The sequence below is a fragment of the Phytophthora sojae genome (assembly GCF_000149755.1).
Source record: "Phytophthora sojae unplaced genomic scaffold PHYSOscaffold_7, whole genome shotgun sequence".
NCBI classification, from domain to species: domain Eukaryota; phylum Oomycota; class Peronosporomycetes; order Peronosporales; family Peronosporaceae; genus Phytophthora; species Phytophthora sojae.
Genome location: NW_009258121.1, coordinates 754,383 through 773,576, shown reverse-complemented (window position 1 = coordinate 773,576; position 19,194 = coordinate 754,383). Strand labels below are relative to the sequence as shown.

General features: G+C 53.7%; 6 protein-coding genes across 6 annotated transcripts; 3 read left to right on the top strand and 3 right to left on the bottom strand.

Moving 5' to 3' along the window:
- Positions 1-6,364: 6,364 nt before the first annotated feature.
- Positions 6,365-7,190, bottom strand: PHYSODRAFT_317179 (hypothetical protein; the record flags this gene model as incomplete). The annotated part of the gene is made up of 2 exons (XM_009533745.1): positions 6,365-6,394; positions 6,519-7,190. 2 exons carry the CDS (start codon positions 7,188-7,190, stop codon positions 6,365-6,367), a joined length of 702 nt encoding a protein of 233 aa, XP_009532040.1.
- Positions 7,191-7,500: 310 nt separating this feature from the next.
- On the bottom strand, positions 7,501-8,648 carry PHYSODRAFT_250587 (hypothetical protein; the record flags this gene model as incomplete). The annotated part of the gene is made up of 2 exons (XM_009533744.1): positions 7,501-7,511; positions 7,640-8,648. The coding sequence occupies 2 exons, from the start codon at positions 8,646-8,648 to the stop codon at positions 7,501-7,503; spliced, it is 1,020 nt and encodes a 339-aa protein (XP_009532039.1).
- An 887-nt stretch (positions 8,649-9,535) lies between these two features.
- On the top strand, positions 9,536-10,570 carry PHYSODRAFT_250666 (hypothetical protein; the record flags this gene model as incomplete). Its single annotated transcript, XM_009533743.1, has 3 exons — positions 9,536-9,652; positions 9,723-10,031; positions 10,094-10,570. The coding sequence occupies 3 exons, from the start codon at positions 9,536-9,538 to the stop codon at positions 10,568-10,570; spliced, it is 903 nt and encodes a 300-aa protein (XP_009532038.1).
- Positions 10,571-11,986: 1,416 nt separating this feature from the next.
- Positions 11,987-13,102, top strand: PHYSODRAFT_517825 (hypothetical protein; the record flags this gene model as incomplete). The annotated part of the gene is made up of 1 exon (XM_009533742.1): positions 11,987-13,102. One exon carries the CDS (start codon positions 11,987-11,989, stop codon positions 13,100-13,102), a length of 1,116 nt encoding a protein of 371 aa, XP_009532037.1.
- Positions 13,103-15,085: 1,983 nt separating this feature from the next.
- Positions 15,086-15,547, top strand: PHYSODRAFT_453624 (hypothetical protein; the record flags this gene model as incomplete). Its single annotated transcript, XM_009533741.1, has 1 exon — positions 15,086-15,547. A coding segment is annotated over one exon (462 nt), but the record flags the coding sequence as incomplete, so codon positions are not given.
- A 2,918-nt stretch (positions 15,548-18,465) lies between these two features.
- PHYSODRAFT_368734 (hypothetical protein) lies at positions 18,466-19,050 on the bottom strand (the record flags this gene model as incomplete). Its single annotated transcript, XM_009533740.1, has 1 exon — positions 18,466-19,050. A coding segment is annotated over one exon (585 nt), but the record flags the coding sequence as incomplete, so codon positions are not given.
- Between the last annotated feature and the right edge of the window lie 144 nt (positions 19,051-19,194).

Here is a 19,194-nt window from a genome sequence, read left to right as displayed (position 1 = left end):
ATGGGTCGCATTTTAAGCACCCGTCGCCTTCACACAAACACCCATACCGCTCCTCCGAACTAAATTCGGGCCCTGTAACTAGCAGCAGCAGCAGTTGCAGAAACTAATTCCTAATTGTTAGCCATTCGGTAGGTACTAACTCTAAATAGTTGTAGACTTGCTTACCTGCTCATATATGTCATCGGTAAAGAAGGATATGCACACTGCTTTTGCAGCTGTCACCCTTAAAAAGTAACTTGCTGGGTGCTTTGCAGGCTCTTTCTCATCGGAAATCCCTTCTGCCATATCTTCCCGTGCACTGCGGTCTTGTTGCATCTTGGGTACGTCATTACCTTGGATATACTCGGAAAATCCGCCCATGACGTCGACAAGTTTCGGGATACAGTTTGATGAGAAGCCACTAAGATAGTGACGAATGCCATCATGGTTGTCTGCAGCTAGGAAGAGCATGCTAGCCACATTTCGCAACTCGTTCTGCGTCAATTGCTGCGATAGCAGCTGGGTGATAGCATCGAGCCGGCTTTTCCGCTCCAAGTAGTTGACGCGATCACCCTGGGTTACTATCTGGTGCAAAAAATTAAATAGCTGAATCGAAACAACACAGGAGTCAGAAGGACGTAGCTGTTACAAAGTGCGGTTCGTTCGGAGCTTCGTACCATGGGGCGGAGAAACGTGTCATTGCTGTGGGTTTTCAGCGTGAGGCAAATGACGTCGACCAGCTGATCACCACCCGTATGAACAAGATCTAGCTTTAGAATCAATCTTACGAGAAGCTGGAGCACACTTCCTGCCGAAGGGTTTGCCGCGATTTCTTTTGAGAAAGACTCAAAAAGCTCCATTATCAGCTCTTTGTTGTCCTGTGAGCCGAATGCTTCTGCGACACCTTCCAAGAAGTTTTGATCATCCAGACGAAATACGGCTTCTACTAAGAACAAAATAACCTGCCCACACCATCGTTCGTTAGTCGCTTTAACTTAAAAGTCCTGCAGCATTAGTAGTTTACAGACCTTTCGTTTCACTTCAAAATTTGGGCTGCGCAAACTCGAGACAATTTTTTGAATGAGTGGCGAAAGTTTGAGCTGGAGAATGGCCAAATTCTTTTGGTCTGCAAAAGCCAGCTTCAAGCAGGAGAACGCAGCAATCTGGATCGGTGGGTAGCTGTCAAAGAAAAATGCGATCACCTTATCTTGAACTTCAGCCTCGAAGAGTTTTGTGCACTTTGTTGGGTGGGTTTGCAGGTGAATGATGCAGCAAGAAACGGCAAAATTAGCAATTTGCTTGTTAGGGTAGTCGAGCAGTTGAAGCATTGTCAGCCTCGTTCTTGCTGCTTCGTCCAGAACTGAGTCAGGGTTTATCCGTTGCATTGCCTCAAGCGTGTAAACTGCAGCGCGACATAATTGAAAGAGCTCTCTCTCTCCTCGATAAATGATTGGATGTACGTAAAACAGTGACGTTCCAAACACTTCACCTCCCATCTGGGCTGAGTGTTCATCTCTTGGGTCGATCATGTGGCCAGCTCGAACCAACCGCAGCATTGATTCAATCAGCTTTAGGGTAAATGAATACCCATAATTCGTAAGGAAAAATGGACCGCTTGTTGGGTTGGCAATCATGGAGGCCAGAGCGCCCGAATCATTTTCGACGGATCGGCCACTCGCCAATTTTGATGCCATAATGTCGACCATCACCGCGAGTCCGATCTTTTTCGTAAAATAGCTGCCTGTAGCCATAGCATCGTCAACCTCAAACGAGAGTATGAACACGTTAGAGTTCTCGTAGGCATCCGCAAGGCCCCATAAAACGCCTGACGCCAATTCCTACGTGCAGACAAGAGGTCTTATGAGTGGGAGTAAAGCTAGCGACAACGCAATCTAATATCGTACCTGGTGTAGTTTGTCCTTGGCCAGAAGCAGTAGCTTTCGAAGGAATGAAGCCTCAATCAATTCCGATATACCCCATCTCGCAACATCTAAACGGGTTGCCCATATGATATTCCGCAGCGAAAGCAAGTGCAACGTAGTATGGTAAGAGGTACTGTGCATGCGTTCTCGGACAAACCGCTGAATGGTGCGCATCAGTTAGTTAGTTAGCTAGCTTCCTTTCGTAAAGATGATGATTGCAAAGCTTATCGTTAAATACGTACCACAAGTAAAAGAATAATCTCCCGTAACTCGTCGCTATCTCCGATTGAAACCACGTTGGCTGTCATGGACGAGTAGACAACAAGAATTTTCAGGTGGGTTGCAAGCTTCTCGGCGATAGCGCGGTTGGGATCGTTCCATTCACTAGACTCCCAGATAGCAGCATCCAGTGAACGTCCCTCTACCGGTGCATCCTCCTGGTCCACTTCTTTCTCTCGTATGCGCATTTTATTGACTTCTATGTAACGGTAAAGAATTGAGTAAGAATCCTGCGTATTTGCAGCGAACTGAATCGTCTCCGGAGTCTCCCGATTAACACCTGATCGTTTCGGAGAAAGCATTAGACGAGATCCTGAAGCTAAAGTGGTAGTAAGCAGATTGAAAAGCCGCTTCACTCGGTACTCGTCCAATGCTCTTCTCGACAGTAATCCTTGGAAAAGGAACATCACGTATGCTCGAGAAGCCATTATTGACACTGCGGTACTCTCACTCTCAATAAGAGTAAGCAGGACCTCATCCACCTCCAACTTTTCTAAATCACTGGCAACTTCGAGATTCGTCAGCATCCACCCAAGAGTGATTAAAGCTGGTATTTGACAAACCGGCTGAAGAACCGAGTTCCAAGTCAACGAACAGAATGAAACCAGTGTTTGTACCAAGGACTTTGTACGTGAGCGCGCCACAGGAGACAACTGCCCTGATCCACCAACAAAGTTCACGTGCTCTTCATGCAGTAGTAGCAAAATATTGCTGGGGTCGGGCTGGTGATACTCCGAATGAAACAGCACATCAACCATGATCAAATTCATGCGTGAGAGCGAAGGATCCTCACAGAGACATGCCAAAATCTGATAAAATGATGCGAGAAACGTTTCCATCGAGATAAGCCACACTTTCTTGTCCACCGCCAGCCGAAACGCGAAACTCAGAACGCGTAGTGTTCCAGTATGCAACGAAGGGTGAGCCTTCTGCTGCAAGAGCTCGAGAAGTGGGGATGTTAGCTCCGATAGTAGCCGTAGGTACTGGTGCGGGCTTGTCATGCGCTCAAGAAATTCCCACAAGTTTTGAAAGAACAGGTCATGCAGCTCGACCATTGCGGGGATCCAGTGACCTTGTTGTACACTCCATAACAAAAACAACACGCAATCCCGTGGTCCCCGCATCTCTTCTTGAGCCCACGTTACACCTGCATCGGTGATGATCAGCTTCCCAAAAATTGTCATCACACCAACACATGCATCCGTGTTGCTCTCCACACGCGTATTGCATCCACAAGGACACGATTCCGTCTCTGGTTCTTTGAACGATCTCCCCGTGAAAAAATGGGCGTGAATTTGCTGGAGAAGGAATGCCGAAAATGTTGGGCTCGATGGATGTCTCTCCCAGGCCTTCTTCCCGACATAAAACTCGAGATAATCGCGCCAATGGGTGAGTAGGCCACTTTTTGTTGCACTAAGCTCATATGCCATCAGAAGAGCGACAATTGCAACCTCAACTGACTCCTTGCGTGCAGGAAGATGTTGCATTTTTTTGGTAGCATTCGCTAGGATCTCCAGACCGCAATGCGTAGTGAACGCTTTCTACGCACATAAGACGAGTACAGATTAGTACTTCGCAAGATGCGAAAAATAGTTTAAACACATAGTCAGCCCTCGCCAAACTCACCTGGGCTTCTGTCATCATGACAGCTGAAAATGAGCCTTGTACCCCGTTAAACTTGGGCTGTTGGACATTTGAGCATATTGCTTGCAGCGCGTTAACGGCATCGTCTGCGATATCTAATGCGTCGGGTAGTACCTCTAGCAAATGTACAATAATCTGGATGTTCTCCTTCGTGATACATTGTGGTGCGTGAGGAAGCACCGGGATAGTGGCTTGTATCGCCCGCAGGACATCTTCGCGAAGATACTCAGGGTCTTGTCCACATTTCCCTCGGATGTAGTCAATAAACGGTTGTCCGAACTTCACCAAGTGCCACGGTAGTTCTTGTCCTTCCAAAAGCGAATGCAGGAACCTTAAGCCTCCAGCATTACAGAATGCAACCACCTCTTCTTCTTGCGCTGACTCAAGAAACCGGTTCACTCTTCTGGTGGCGCTTGGAAGTTCCCACCACACGCCTGCTCCGCTATCGAAACTTTGTTTACCAGCGGAAAACTCTGTGTGTACTCGGAAAGCAACTCGGGTCGCCTGGATGGCCGGTTCAAAGCAGTATCCAAACGAGACCGATGTTGCATCAGAATATTCCCGCAACACCGCGCTGAGTGACAACACCGAGCAAAGGTGGGGAAGAAGATCAGAATGGATAACATTGATCCCAATTCCGATCGCGACATTCGTAGGTACCACCGGAGGGCTATTGCAGAAGAAGGTAAAAGCATGCTGTGCTTCTTTCTTCGCAAATGTTTCACAGTCTTCCCAGTGCATTTCATCGCCGCCACTAGCTGCAGATTTTGTTCGTAAGTAAGTGTACTCCAGAGCAACTTCTTTCGGTCCAATGAAAAAATACCTGAAGGAAAATGTTACTGAAGCGCATGATGCTTAAAGCAGAGAGCAGTGTGCGTACCTGGATATGTCTCCTTTGATTAATTCCGGCTCTTCCCACCGACCTCGTACCCGCAAGCCCCCATATCTCATCATGAGCTTGCACTGGTGATGAGTCAATATGGACTCTTTCCCATCCATGTAAATTCTTCCCAGGCCTGTACTGCTTCGGGACGCATTAATCTTATCCACGTCAACGATTTTCAAACCGATGTTTGACAAGTAGACGTCTGGACCGGCTGAATGGAGTTTATGCTGCTCCAGTTGCCCGCGTAACGAACCTAGGTACGCCTTCACGGTGCTGTGTAGTGACTCCCGACTACCATGAGTTGATGTGAGCAGCCCCGACAAACTTTGTGCGAGTTGCTCTGACTTTCTGGCCAAATAATCGACAATTGCAGGAAAGAACACGGTCCCATCGATCTCTCGACTGTATTGCTTAGCATCGCGCAGAAACCCTTTTACCAGCTCGTTCAGGCGCTTCACCATGGAGACATCTTCAACGTCTGTTGTGCGAAATTCTAATCTCTTCCATACGTCAAAACTGAAAGAGGAGAGCTTCTGGGTTGCCGCTTGAATGCGGTCTTGGCGCGTGTGGAGATTTTCCAGCTTTGCCAGGGACTTCGGCCCTGCATTTCTCCGTGATTGTAGAAACCCGTACAACAGTATATAAGTCACCTCCAGACCATCAGCTAGCCATCTCTCGAGCCCCACCGTAGAATTACTCGAGCTCGCCATCCCAAACAGCTGACGATCTTTGTCCGATAGACGAAGCAAATTCAATCTCCTACTGTCGGTAACTGGTATCAACTGCAGAGGTTGCTTCTCTTCAAAGCAGCAAGCCCGCAGTTTTGACGGCGACTTCCACCCTCTCATGCCAGCGAACAGGTTAAGCGCGTATTCAAAGCGTTGAAGGGACTCGGGATCTATCCCATTTCCTTTCTCAACAGGGAATATCTTCAGCAAAACTTGCATGAGTTGTCCGTCCACGCCACCTTGCACGTGATTGCATCGGCTACTGAGCTCCGAATCCAGCGCCAACAGCAATCCGTTTAATTCAAGCTCGCGATAGTCAATTCCATAGTACAGAAGCGCTGCATCAAGTTGCTGAGCTCCAATTTCTCCCATGCCCGAACGAAAAATCTCCAGGAACGATAGAACAAGCTCTTCGACTTGCTCGTCGCTGGCCACTTCTTGCTGCTCCGACTCCTCGCTACTCCAACTTTGCTCGGCAAGCTTTGCAGCAGTAAGCGTCTTGAAACGCCTAGACCGACGTAAATGCCCTGGTGTCTGACTGATCAGCCTTTCCGAAGAGGTTGACGTTTCCAACACAGGGTCGAGCTTAGCAGCAGCATCAAAACTAGAGGCTGTCTGGGGAACATCTCCACGTGCCTCTTCCTGGCTGTCTTGTGCTAAACTCGCCAGAGCAAGAGCTTCTTCTTTCATCACTTTGACGTCAGCAGGTGCAACTGCTGCATCTTCAGTGGCAGCCAAGGTGGATTGTGACTCGCTCGGAGATGCAGGGCGAGTACTTTCTCCACTCGGAAGTCGAGCGGCTACCCTCCGCCCTCGTGGTACCACCACAATAGTACTCTCATCTGTGCTTTTATCATGGTACCGCTTCGTCTTCCGTTCCACCCGCAGTCCGGCACTGCCGGCTCGCTTGGCATCGAGATAAGGCGTCACTCCTCCACCCACCGTCTTCGCTTCAACTGCTTTATGTGAAACGCGCAGATGCCCCTCTTCCTTCTTGCCATCAGCTAAGCTGATAGCGTAGCTCTTCTTCACTTCTTTCGCACGAATGACCGCAGTTTGTTGCTCTCGGGTAGTGCTCACCTTATCTGGCAAAACGCGCTTCGACGGAGCAACAGCAGCAGCCACAACCGTACTAGCAGCAGTTCTTGGTCGTGCAGCCACACGTGTGTCCGAAATCCATGATGGAAGCTTCGTCTGCTGCGGCGGCTGTGGCTGCTGGGGGTGCGCCGTGTCTGGGCGTTGCCGCCGGTGCTGCTGCTCCACATCCAAACCAGTGGGGGCGTCTCCAGTCACTGCAACCTCTCTCGGCGGCAACAGCACGATGCAGATAAAGGCCAGGTCGGCGGCTCGGACATCCTTCTCCTGCGCGCCGTCCACCGGCGCGTTGGTCGTCGGGTGCACGAACTGGAACTCGCGGCGAGGCGGCAGCGCGATGAACTGGCCAATGAGCGCGCGCACCGTGACCAGCGACGCCGACGCGACGAGCTCGAGGCTGCCCAAGTCCTCCAGGGCGCTGTCCTTGCGCTCGCTGCGGCGCACGACGCGGCGCTTGAGCCACTGGAACGCGGGCGGACGCGGCATGTCCTTGGCGGCTGGCGGCGAGCCGGACGCCGGGGCGGCGAGGTCATGGGCTGCTGCGGGGAGTGGGGAGGGGCGAGACAGCACGTCGCCTCGCGCCAGGCTCTGCTGGCGCGCCTGCACGTCCGCCAGCGCCGCGGTGAGCTCGTCCAGCTCGCGGCGGCCGCGGCGCATGTTGAAGTGAGTGCGCAATTGCGGAAGATACTTTCGTACCGGGTAAATGGTACACTCGAATGATGGCTACATACTCACTTCACAGTGAGTAAGGACCGCTAGACAGTCAAGTGAGTCACTTCAGTCTTCCCCCGCGGTCTGTACTTCCTGAGCTTTTCTTCCGGGCTGTCACGCTTGATCGACGTTTCGACCGCCCACTTTGCAGCAGCAGTCTCCTCACCTTCTCGCGTTCAACAAGTTGCTGCAGTCTCGGACCTGAAAACAGGTTGACTTGGTGATGGTACGAGTATGGAGCAACGGTGCCAGCCCTTCACAGCTTCCCTGTGGTAAACACTAGTGCACGTCACGTTTAAATGTGATATTATAATGTAGGATGCTCCCGGATGAATCAATGAGTCCTATCACCTATATACTCGGGCAGTTGTGCTTGGATTGAGGAGAATGCATACATGCATCACGGGCTTTGGCGTGGAGCTCGGGGAAGCGGCGCTGCAGCCACCGGCAGAGGTAGGCGAAGACCTCGTCTCGCTCCGGGTCCTCGAAGACGCTGTGGAAGACGCCGTCAAAGACCTTGAACTCCTTGTCCTCGTTGGCGAGTTTGTCGAAGAACTTGCGGGTCACGCCCTGGTCGGCGATGTGGTCCTCTGAGCCCACGAGGAACAGCACCTTCAGCGCGCAGAAGCCGCTGCCGGCCTGCTGGATGGTCTTGTCCTTGGTGAGACGGTGCATGGCGCTGAGCGTCTGCTGCATGGTGCGCGCGGTGATGTCGCTCTTGGTGGCCAACGCGTCGGCCTTGAAGTCCTCGAGCGTGCCAGGATCTCGCCACAGCAGCTCGTAGTCCACGCCCGGCACAAGTCGCACGCGCGGCAGCAGCAACGCGAGCGGCTGGATGAAGGCGGCCTGCACCTTCCACAGCGTCGACATCTCCATGCCCACGGTGGGTCCGGCCCAGAACGCAGCCTGGAACTTATGCCGCCCAGAGAGCACCACGTGCAGCCCCACGAGAGAGCCGAAGGACGTGCCCGAGATGATCAGCGGTGGCGCCGCGAGGCCGGTCTGGGGGAAGATGGCGTTCTTGGCGAAGGCCACGTACACGTCCGTGTCTTCCACGAGCTGGCGGAAGCTGCGCACGTGTCCGCGCGTCTTGTGGCCGTCGCACTCGCTGGCGCCGTGATTCACTAAGTCGTACGTGATAACGCCGAAACCCTCTTCGCACAGGCGCTCGTACAGCGGGATGTAGCGCCGGCAGTGGTCACCCGCGCCGTGCAGATACAGCACCACGCCGCGCAGCGCGCGCTTGGCCGGAGGGTAGAGCGAGAAGTAGAAGAGACCCTGGCCGCGCAGGTTCTGGAACTTGCCCTCGAAGTGGCGCAGGCCCGGCGGCACGTGCACGCCGAAGGAGCTGCTGCTCACGGAGCCCGAGGACGACGACGGCGAAGCCCACGCAGCGCGCGACATGGTGCGGGTTGCGCTGCTATCGACTAGAGGCAGCTACGCACACTGCAGCTCGCAGCGCGCAACTGGGGAAGTGGTGATGATGGTGCCACGCTAGACGCGGCGAGAATCGAGCGGTTCAGTTCAAGTCGCGCGGCGTGTTCTTCTCTCCGCCGTCTTTCGCCAGGACTCAACGAATGGAGTCAACGAGGCGCTGAATGCAGGCAAATCGCTCGCCCCCACACCATCGCGGGCTCTCTGCACGAGCGATGGATGTCGCGTCGTAGCCAGTTTAGTCAGGCGCGGAGGACGGCAGCGCGCGCCGTATAATAAGCGTTCAAAGCTTTCGCGCCGTCCTGTGTCCTCTGTGCGGCGTGAGCTTCCGACGTCCACGGTGTCGGAATAAATGCACGCAGGCACACTCCCGCCGGCGGGCGGTCCACGCACTTCAACCGCGGGAACATGAACATGACGGCGGCGGTCGTGTTCTTGTTCAGCGAGCTGTGAACACGACGTTGCTGCCCCCAAAGTCTCCGCTAGAAGATCGCCATACAGGTAACTTCAACCTTATGCGCCAAATGCTACGCTGGTTGTTACTCACTCAAACACGTTGCTCAAGACCCCCCAAACAGCTGCAGTGCCGGAGGAAATGTACATGCTCACCCTTGCTGCATGCTGCAGCCATGCCAAGCACTCGCCACTGCATGGCGGGACTCCAAGAGCATGAGGAAGCGACCGACAAGAAGCCGCGCCTTATCCGAGACTTATCGCCTCCTCTCCAGCAGCAGAGACCGCTCCTTCCCAAGCGCAACACGACGACGCCCTTGATGTACTGTAGACGGTCTACAGTGTACTACAGTAGACCGTGCTCTCCGGCTACACCATCGAGGTCGGAGCTTTTGCTGCGCTTCATGTCCCCGGTGGACTCCACGGCTCCGCTGCTGCTGGCTATCACTTTGCAATCGTCCTGTCGAGCAGCAGGCCATGAACACGGTTACCCCCGACTCGCCGTCGCCCAGCTACAGCTCGTACGTGGTGCTGGTGCCGCCGGCGCTGCAGCACCTCGAGGGCCGCTTCGCCAATGCACGCAACCAGTAGCTCTTCTACTTCGCGCTCTTTCCGCCGGAGAACCGGCCGATGCACGGCGTCGTGCTCTTCCTGCACGGCTCGGGCGACCACTGCCGGCGCTACGTCTTCCTGTATGAACACCTGTGCGAGGCCGGCTACGGCGTAATCGCCTACGACATGGTCAACCACGGCGCGAGCCACTGCGACTCGTCCAAGACGCGCGGACATGTGCGCAGCTTCCGTCACCTCGTGGAGGACACGAACGCCTTCGTCACGTTCGCCAAGCAAATCATCTTCCCTCAGGTTAAAGCGCTCTCTGGCTCACAGTCACCACCGCTCGTACGTCCTTTGGCGCGCTGCTCGGCATGCATACGGTGCTGTCGGGTTCCCACGAGTTCCAGGCCGCGTTCTGGGGCGGGGCCACCGTCGGCATGGAGATGTCGATGGCGTGGAAGCTGCAGGCGACGGTCATCCAGGCGCTGTCGATGCTTGTGCCGACTGTGCGGCTTGTGGCGCCGCTGGACTACGAGATGCTGTGGCGTGATCCCGCCTACTTGGAAGACTTTAAGGCGGACGCGCTCGCGACCACCGAGGACATCACGGCCAGGACCATGCAGCAGACCATGAGCGCCATGAACAGACTCATGAAAGACAAGAGGATCGAGCAGCCGGGCAGCAACTTCTGCAAGCTGCGGATGCTCTTCCTCACGGGATCCGAAGACCACATCGCCGATCAGGGGGTGACTCGGCAATTCTTCAGCCGGCTGGCCAACGTTGACAAGAACTTTGCGGTCTTCGATGGCATCTTCCACTGCGTCTTTGAAGACCCGGAGCGAGACGAAGTGGTGGCCTACGTGCTGCGGTGGCTGCGTCAGTGACGTTGGCAACACTGCCTACCTACAATACTTGGTAACATCTTCTGCTACCGGGATAGCAGTAGCTGCAGAACTATGAAATGAATCGAATACTCTTGCAAACGGATCGATTACAATTACCTCTCGCTCAATGCCGATAACCTGTCCGTGATGGACGAACGCATGTGACGAGCCATGTGGACGGCCGTCTTACCCTGCCGGACACCCAACGGTGAAGTCCTTGGTTCGCGGTGTGAACAGGGTAAGTTACTGTATGTACCTTGGTTGCTATGAACGGATGAAGGAAGGCGATGAACCGACCGCGCAAACGGAATAAATGCCATTCCACAGTATCCTCTAAGTAAAGGGCTTGCGGAAGCTCCGCATACATACGTAAGCTTTGGACTGCAACGCCTTGGAAGCGAGCTGCGCATATACTAGTACTTGTACCCATAGCAACGTCTGCAAACTGCCCGGTTCGGGCCAAATCGGCAGGCACAGCCTTGCACATGAATGTAGAGGCGATGGTGGCCCATTCAAATCGCGGTCGGTGCAGGACCAGCGGGATCCTCCGCATCGAAACGACTCAGAGCCTCCCGCGAGATCGGGCGGAGGCGGCGACTGCGCTGACAGCACCTTGATGGCTATCCGTATCCTCGGCCAGTTGACTCAGCCATGGCGAGGTGAGCTCCACCCACTTGCAACCGGCTCCGTCCTAGCCCCTCAAGCCTTCACCCCGATTCAAGGGTCCATCTACACAATCCTACAAATATGAAAATCTCAAATGCGATTGGCCATGAGGGTTTCAGTGGATCCTAAGACCTAAGAAATACCACCGATATGGTATCAGCTGTCGATTTCGGTGAGGTAGGATAGGACCATGTTGAAGTCGTCGCTATAATACCGGCGATACAGCGCTGTACAGTACATGTACATCATACAGTGCCGTGTTCCCGAGCCTTCAATAACTGGAGCGCGCAAGCAACCTACGCCGTGATTCCAGGCCATCAATCTTCAAACAACCGAGCGCGGCGAAGGTCCGGCGCCGGTTAAATCGCACGCGCCACCGCGACTCCGCGAGCTCGAGCTGACTGGCATCCCCCCATCGTTGCGCCTGATCTCGCGTACATACAATGGCTGCTCTGGCGACCGCCAGCTCCCTTCCCTTTTCACGCGGAGTGCCCGCCGCCATCACGAGCAGATTCCGAACGCACCGGCTGGGCCCGCAGCAGCGACTCAAGTGGCTCGAGTTGACGCAGAGCCATTCTCGAAAACATGGTGAACTGCAGAGGCCAACCAGTTCGGCGGAGCGACACGCTCAACACGCGGCCGACGGAGACCGTGCGGCGGCCGACAATGCACAAGCACAAGCGGCCGCCGGTGAGGCGCCCGACGATGGAGAAGCTCCAGTTAGGCCCGAGGCCCGCGTCGGTTGTGGCCATGGCGCTGGCAGCGGCGACGCCTGCGGATCTGACATCGTCCAAGGCCTCGTCCAAGTCGGAGTCGTCCAAGTCGGCGTCAACTTCTTCGTCGCTCGGGTGCTCGAGGCTGCAGCACATTCCGCCCTACCTCCGGCCCTACGAGGGTAGATTCCAGAACCGGCGGGGGCAGTCGCTGTACTATCTCGCGTTGTTCCCGCCGGAGGAGATGCCCATGAGAGGCGTGGTCCTTTGTCTGCACGGCCTCGGAGACCACTGCCGACGCTACATCCCGCTGTACGAGCGCCTGTGCGAGGAGGGCTTCGGCGTCCTGTCGTACGACATGCTGAACCACGGGGCCAGCGACTGCGACGCGCACAACACGCGCGCGCACATCGACAACTTCCGCTTCCTCGTCGACGACACTAACGCGTTCGTCACGTTCGCCAAGAAGTGTGTCTACCCGGACGTGCTCCGCTACTGGCGAGAGCACCACCACCCTCACCACCCGCACGGTCGGCTCAAAGACCGCTTTGTCGCCCCGGAACTCCCTCTCATCATTGCAGGCACTTCGTTCGGATCCCTCGTGGGGCTCCACACTGTCCTCACCGGTCGACACAAATTCCACGCGGCCGTGTGGGCGTCACCGACCATCGGCGTGACCTGGACGCCGCTGCTGTGGGTGGAATCGAAGCTCGCCGCCCCGCTCGCGCTCCTGTTCCCTAAGGCCAAGCTCGTCCCCGCAGTGCAGCACGAGCTGCTGTGTCGAGACCCGGCCTTCCTCGAGGACTTCCGGGCGGACCCGCTGACATCCATGGACATGCTGACGCCCCGCACGGGCCACGAGTCCTTGCAGGCCATGATTCGGCTTCAGGAGGACGTGCGCGTGTCGAGCCCGGACAGCGCCTTCTGTGCCGTGCCCATGCTCTTCCTCGCCGGCTCGGCCGACGGCATCGCCGACCAACAGGCGGCTATCAGGTTTTTCGCCTCGATGGGCAACTTGGACAAGGAGTTCAAGCTGTTCGACGGCCTCTTCCACCTCGTGTATGAAGACCCGGAGAAGGAAGACGTGCTCCGGTACCTCGCGCAGTGGCTGCGACGAAGGTTCCCGGTCGAGTCGCGCGATGCGGACAACTAGCGTCGCTACAGTATTAAAGTATCAACACGAAGAACACCTATCGACCATCGTTGTCGTGTTCACGAAGTACGAGTAAGAGCGAAATGATGGAAAATCGAGTACAGTAATCTGCCCGAGTAAGGAACGCCTGATATATATAAAGACGCAGAATATATAAATTGATGTTAAGTTGAGTATACTTTTCCAATGTACTGATTTAGTTATTTCAAAATGAACTGAAGAGCAGCTTTACCTACGAGTCCGGAATGATTCCAACAGTGGCGTATGGTCGAATCACTAACCTTTGACCAGGCATCCTCGCACCACAACAGCGCTGTCAAATGGGTGGAGTGGGGGAGGAGGTGGGCTTGTGGGGCGAGGTGCAAAAGCAAAAGTGCGAGTCTAACACTACGGTGCATGTAGTTTGAAGTCTAGTAAGATCGCTAAATGCGCGCCATTTTTCAAACGAGGGTGGAGAGCTGATGATTGGCACTGGGTTTTTCACCTTAGTACCTCAGTACCTTGCAGTACCTTGCACATCCCCTATCGCAGCATCGACTGGAAAATAATATTAAATATGTGAGGCTATTAGTTGTACACCCGTTCCTTATTCGGGCAGAATTCTGTATAATTTCCAATATTTTTTACATTCTTACTATTTTTTACATTCTTACTTACTCGCATAATAGCAGCCGAGCGCTACAGTGCATGTACAAAAACATGTTGTAGATTTTACCGTAGGTTGTGTTTCTCACGCTTTCCCGACCTCGTGCTTCACTGCAATGAACACGTTCAAGCCCCCAAATCTCTCGGTGTGGAGGTCTAGGGCAGCGAGGTTTGCTTGCTTCAAGCGCAAAATGGAGGTTTGTGAAGCTGTACATGTGCTTGACATGGCGTCTGGGTACTTTAGACTTCCCCCGAAAGTAACGCGACGTTCGCTACCACTTTGACTGCCCGGCACAACAAGATAGGCAAGGCATTCCTTCCCGGGGAAGTTCCCGTGTCGAGATTCGCGCAGCGAGCGTCGAAATTCTCAGAATTACAGTGCGTACAACTTCACACGGAGACTTACCACCACTTAGCTGTTGCGAGTGCTGCAAGTACACGTACACATGCCTGCAAGTACATGTTGTGAGCGGCTGTGTTTCCACGTGTACTACAGTCTGCTGAAATAGCAAGTGGCTGAAAAATACTTAGACCTCCAAGCCCGACAGCAGAAGTTTATGATACCGGTACGCCTCGTCCAGGCCGAGGCCGCCTGGAAAACTGGAGAGAAAAGTACACAATCAAATCAAGATCAGGCCCACATCAAAATCTAAAAGAGGCCCGCATCAAAACAGCCTATCCACCGCCTATCCACGTTACAGCGCTACAGTGCTGTAGTCATATCGGTACATCCACCATTGGCTCTCAGGCAAGGCTCTCAGGCAGAAGCGCCGCCCGACTTAAGGCTTACGACTCGTGAGTCACAATCAAGAAGCAGCAGAAGGGCGGCCACACACCCGTGCCCACGCGCACAGCCCAGTCCCAGCAGCAGCAAGAGGTGCGCGAAGCGTTCGCTGCCTATTCGAGAACGAAGACCGCGGAGCCGCCGCGCTGCCAGCCCAGCCCGAGAACCAGCAGCAGCCAGAGGTGCGCGAAGCCTTCGCTGCCTGCTCGAGCACCGAGAGCGCGGAGTCACTGTGCTGCGTGTGCGAGCCCCGTCGCCTGAAAGCCAAGCGCGGCGTCGTCGCCACAGCCCGGCCAAACACCACCAGTGTCAGCTCAGTCAGCGGCAGCAGCGAGAGGGGCGCGGCGCCGTCGCCGCTGTCTACCCGAGAGCCACCAACAGCAGCAGCAGCTGCCTTAGCGAGAGAAGCTCGGCACTACCGTCTATCCGAAGAACGCCAGCAGCAGCAAGTAGAAGAGAGCCCGGGTGCAGCGCCGCCGCTGCCACCTACCGGAGCAGCACTGCCTACAGCAGCAAGTCGAAACACAGCACTGTAGCCACCGCTAGAAGAGAATATGGACCCAATACTCAAGGCAAACTTTTGGAACGACGGCTACTTGATTGGCAACCTACATTTGTCTGCTGCTACTTTGAAGTCCGCTCTTGCTGAGTTGAAAGCCCTAGAGTTCCGACCAATCTTCGGTGATGTGTACGAGTTGGAGCGCGACTCCAAGCGGCTCCAAGCAGGTCTCACGGTCTTTGGCCCCGCCATCGAGAAAATTTACAAGTGCATCAAACGAATTGTGAAAGAGTCGGAGGATGAGTGGTATACGAAGCGCAAGTTGTGGGCGGCTCTTAAGTCACTTCCCGGTGGTCTACGACAAGGTCTTCACCGAGACTTCCCCTCCTTTGAGACTAGCAAGGCTCTTTTAGAGAAAGGTGTGGTGCAGGCGTCAGTGATAATATCGCTGATGCCGAACACCTACTTTTACATCTATCCTGGGTGTTTTGGCGCCTACGTGGACCGTGACAAATGCACTGCCGTGACGCTTGATGCGGGCGATTTCCTGCTTTTCCGTGGCGACCTAGTGCATGCTGGTGCTGAGTTCAAGAAGGAGAACATTAGGCTGCATTGCTACGTGCGAGTCCGCGGGATCAAGCAGAAGGCGGATGCTACAGAAGCGTCAGTGTTCAACACGTACATGTGTGAGTTCTGCAATATGCAATGTGATTCTCGCCGTCATCTTAGCAACCACCGCCGCTTCTGTAAGAACAACCCCGACAGAGAGAAGACAAAGGAAAAAGGGAGAAGGCGGACGACCAAGGTGGGTATTCCAGTATTTGTGATATTCCATACAAGAAACGAAGTGCATACCATCAGCACAACCACCGACGCCACCCAAAGAAGCCGAAACGAACCGTTCACGGGGATCTCGACGCGCGTGAAGACGGCGATCTGGAGGACGACAGTGAGGCTGTTGACGGTGACGGTCGCGTGGCAAGCAGCGACGAGGCCGAAGCTGAGAGCGACATCGAGGATGAAGTCAGTAGTGATGACGACGAAAGCAGCGAGGAGGAGCAGAGCAGTGAAGAAGAGGACAGCAGTGGAAAGGAGGACAGCAGTGATGACGAAGAGTAAAGAGAATAGAAGAAAACCTCTGCAATACAGTGACTGCGTTTTAAATTCACTGAAATTTAGTTTGCTGATGACTTACTTGTATTCTTATTGTTACTGCTCAGTATTGTCAGCGATATATACTGTCAGTGTCAGCGATCCAAAATGTCAGTGTCAGCGATCCAAACTGTCAGTGTTAGCTATCCATACTGGCAATGTCAGCGATCCATATTGTCAGTGTCAGCGATCCATACTGTCAGTGTTAGCGATCCATACTGTCATTGTCAGAGTTACAACTGGATTTACAATTGGCCGGCATGCTGACGGCGGCGAGGACAAGAACAGCGAGTGCTGCGAGGACGACAGGAGCGATGAGCGCAGCGAGGACGACAAGCGGTAAGTACAGCGACGATAGCGATCAGTACAAGGACGACGAGGACGGCAAGAGCCGCAGACCAAGATGCATGTGTAGGAGAGGGCAGACTTCGCCTTCTCCCTTGAGCCAGAGAAAACGAAGTACGAGAGCGTAAGTCGCGACACCGGCCTGGTGCACGCGATTGCAACACGACTGTAGTTATACGTACCAGAGCGAGCATTGACGCTTACGTGTCGGTGGTGGCTCCGGAGGAACAGTGAGTATTGCAGCCTCACGGCGTTGCAACCCCGGTATTGCAGCCCGGTTCCAGACTTCTGTCGCCGCCCAGAGGTAATTAGCAGCCCCAAGAGGTGACAGAGAGAGAGCAAGTGAGATCACCGAGGCAGGAAGTCGGGTCAGCGCTAAACACCTCCGGCGATCCCAACTGACCCAGAGTCTGTACGAGGAACGAGGCGGTCAACCCAATTGCGTATCTGCGTGTGTTGATTAGATTGTGGTCGCCACCTTAGCCACCAGACACCGAGCTAAAGTACACGGCTCAGGACTGGCACAGACCAAGGGACGGGCAGGCGTAGGTGTCGATTGTTACTTCAGCGTCAGTGTTAGCGATCCATAATGTCAGCTTCAGCGATCCATACTGGCAGTGTCATCCATTCATACTGCAAACTAAAAATAATAGGTTCTCCAGCTAAGCTGCAGGCGATATGATTAATAATTTGCATCCGTTTTATATTGAATTACCGCTAGAAAGGTGTGAGGCAGTGAATAGTACTCACCAAGCGGGAAAGCACCAATACGCGGTGTAGAAGAATGTTGAAGGTCTTTTTGTAAAATTCACCTCTTCAAGATCGGTATATTATCTTTGTATATTTAAAAGCTCAAGACATGGCCATATTGTTTCTTAGAACGTTAGAAACCTAGCTAGGTACGTTTAAGTGCTGGTGAAAGAATTGTAAATTGGAGCGATAGAGTAAAGCTTCAAAATACATCCTGATATTTTGACTCATTAAAAATGGTATTGGATCTCTAGTGCGCTTCTTGCCATAGGAGGACGGCCTGATCGGTTTGGCTGCCAATCAATGCCTTGCCCAAATGGCGTGGCGTGGGCCGTGTTGGACGCGAGCATTCGTGAAGCCCCCCAGATGTGGGAAATCCCCCAATTGGTCGCGTTGAAGATCGTAGGCAGTTGGGGACTTTCGGTTTGCTGGACGACTGTTGGCCCTTGAAAGTAGGTCTGCTGCGCGTTGAACGGAAACTGTGGGAGCACAGTGGCCGAGTCGGTACATGTGAAGTTGTCAGATGCAGTCTCACTTGGAGTCACAGTTGATGGCGGTAGTGTCGGCTGTGTTGCAATAGGAACTTCCACGGTTGTACGACCTTCCTCGGTTTGGCCTCGCTGCTTCTTGCGTACTCGACGGTCCTTAAGCCGGTCACAGCACCGCCCACCCGAATACCGTCTATCGCCTCTTAGCATCTGTGCGCCAAGTACGTGACAGCAATGTCCCATTTTCGCGAAATACCGACATTCACATGTGCCCTTGGTAATGTCCACAGTCCACCCTTCTGCTGGCATCTCATTCGATGAGCCATATACAGTGACCACTTCATTGCGTGATTGTGCATAGCGGAAGCCTTGCGCCGTTGCCGTCGTCCAAGCCTCTCGTACAACTGACCTGTTGTCTTGCTCGTGATAAGCCGCACAAAAGCCTGATTGGAAGCTTCTGCCAAACGCTTCGACTCATTGTTGAAGGAGCTCAATTGAACAATTCTCACAATACGCGCCTCGCCCGTCTCGTACAGCACTAACTGCTGAGCATGGACTAATTTTCGGGCCGTGTTCACTAGTGTCGAAGATGGGTTTCCAATCGACGCGGCAGGTTTGAAATTATCTGCCGTCACATCTTCACATATCACTGAAAGTTTTCGAAGCAGCCGTGGGTGTTGAACATCTTCCGCATCAAATGTCGTTCGACACTAGCATTGAACGTTTCACACGGGTTATTCGTTGTAGCGTAGCCAGTGGGGGTGTGAAAGGCTTGCCAACGCCAGTAACGACTTTGAATCCACTGTTTGTCGAAGTAATTTGCAAAATCATGGAGAACTCGGACTTTTCGCCATTGTGCCCGAATCGTATCACGAATTTGATAGAACTCCATAAGGCTCACTGAAAAGTGCATCGCAATAATGCCCTTGTAAACCATAGCACCGGCAGCATCATCAAGCTGGCGTGTTCGCTTTCTCACGTTGTAAAGTACATGAAAGAAGCACATTAAAAATGTGGCACCTCGGAATTGAGGTGAGCTCTGCAGTGCATTGTACTGGGCATCTTCTGCATCGCCAAGAACCGCATCGATCTTGGGATACTGGGAGAACAACTTGTGGTATACTTGCAACACGGCCGCAAGAACTGAGGAGTACTCTACGTGAGTCAAGCGGCTAACGACAAATACAGCCGCCAGGTGATACTTTCTGAAGTAGTCGCTAAATCCACACGTAATGACCGAGTAACCGATCTCGCTGAGCTTGAATGTAGCATCGAGATGAAACAAAGCAAAATATTCGACTCTTGGAAGCTTCTCAACTTCTTCAGCAGGCCCACCGTCGACACACCCAACACCAAAGCATCGTCGTCTTCACCCTTCCCGATACGAGGAAACCCATCGTCATCCAGAGTGGCTCCAAACATGAACGCT